We start from the raw sequence: 490 nt of genomic DNA, 5'->3' as shown, positions 1-490 counted from the left end.
GCTATTAACAGCATCAAACTATAGGGCTAAGAATGATTTTCAAAAGTAATGGCATTATCTTTTTTAATCTTATGTGTGCTTATAATCATAATACTATCACATCTCATGGAAATCATTCGCACCTTCTGGCTGTAAGGAACCACTTGGAAAGTCTTCATATTTCTCCAGTTCATTCTGGAAGGAAAAATAGGACTCTATAAAAATCTAATAAATACTAAATCTCAAAGACATACTCGTATTTGCCAAATCAAATATACTAAAAAAAAAAAAAAAGTATGGCATAAGGATAATTCTAATCACACTTTATGTAAAAGCAACTCAAAATGACATAACACCATTTCACAAACAGAAACGAAAAAATCACATACACTAGTTGCGGGTGTCAAAAAAATTTCCTTCCGGTGGTCGACTTTTGGTCCTAAAGTTGGCGTAAATGAAGTGGGTGTCTGCGAAAGACTACCCTGGGCACTTCCTACACTTTCACTGAACC

General features: G+C 34.3%; 1 protein-coding gene across 1 annotated transcript in view; it reads right to left on the bottom strand.

The window, feature by feature from the left end:
- The window catches only part of LOC119588556, a gene marked incomplete at both ends in the record, with an annotated part of 4,196 nt that overhangs the window by 1,510 nt on the left and 2,196 nt on the right, over positions 1-490 (bottom strand). The window contains 2 exon segments of the mRNA XM_037937196.1: positions 123-174; positions 369-490. Coding sequence (XP_037793124.1) covers positions 123-174; positions 369-490 — 174 coding nt within the window.

Source organism: Penaeus monodon, chromosome 24 (assembly GCF_015228065.2).
Source record: "Penaeus monodon isolate SGIC_2016 chromosome 24, NSTDA_Pmon_1, whole genome shotgun sequence".
Lineage (NCBI taxonomy): Eukaryota > Metazoa > Arthropoda > Malacostraca > Decapoda > Penaeidae > Penaeus > Penaeus monodon.
Note: the sequence above shows the minus strand (reverse complement) of the source record. Positions and strands in the feature narration are given on the sequence as shown.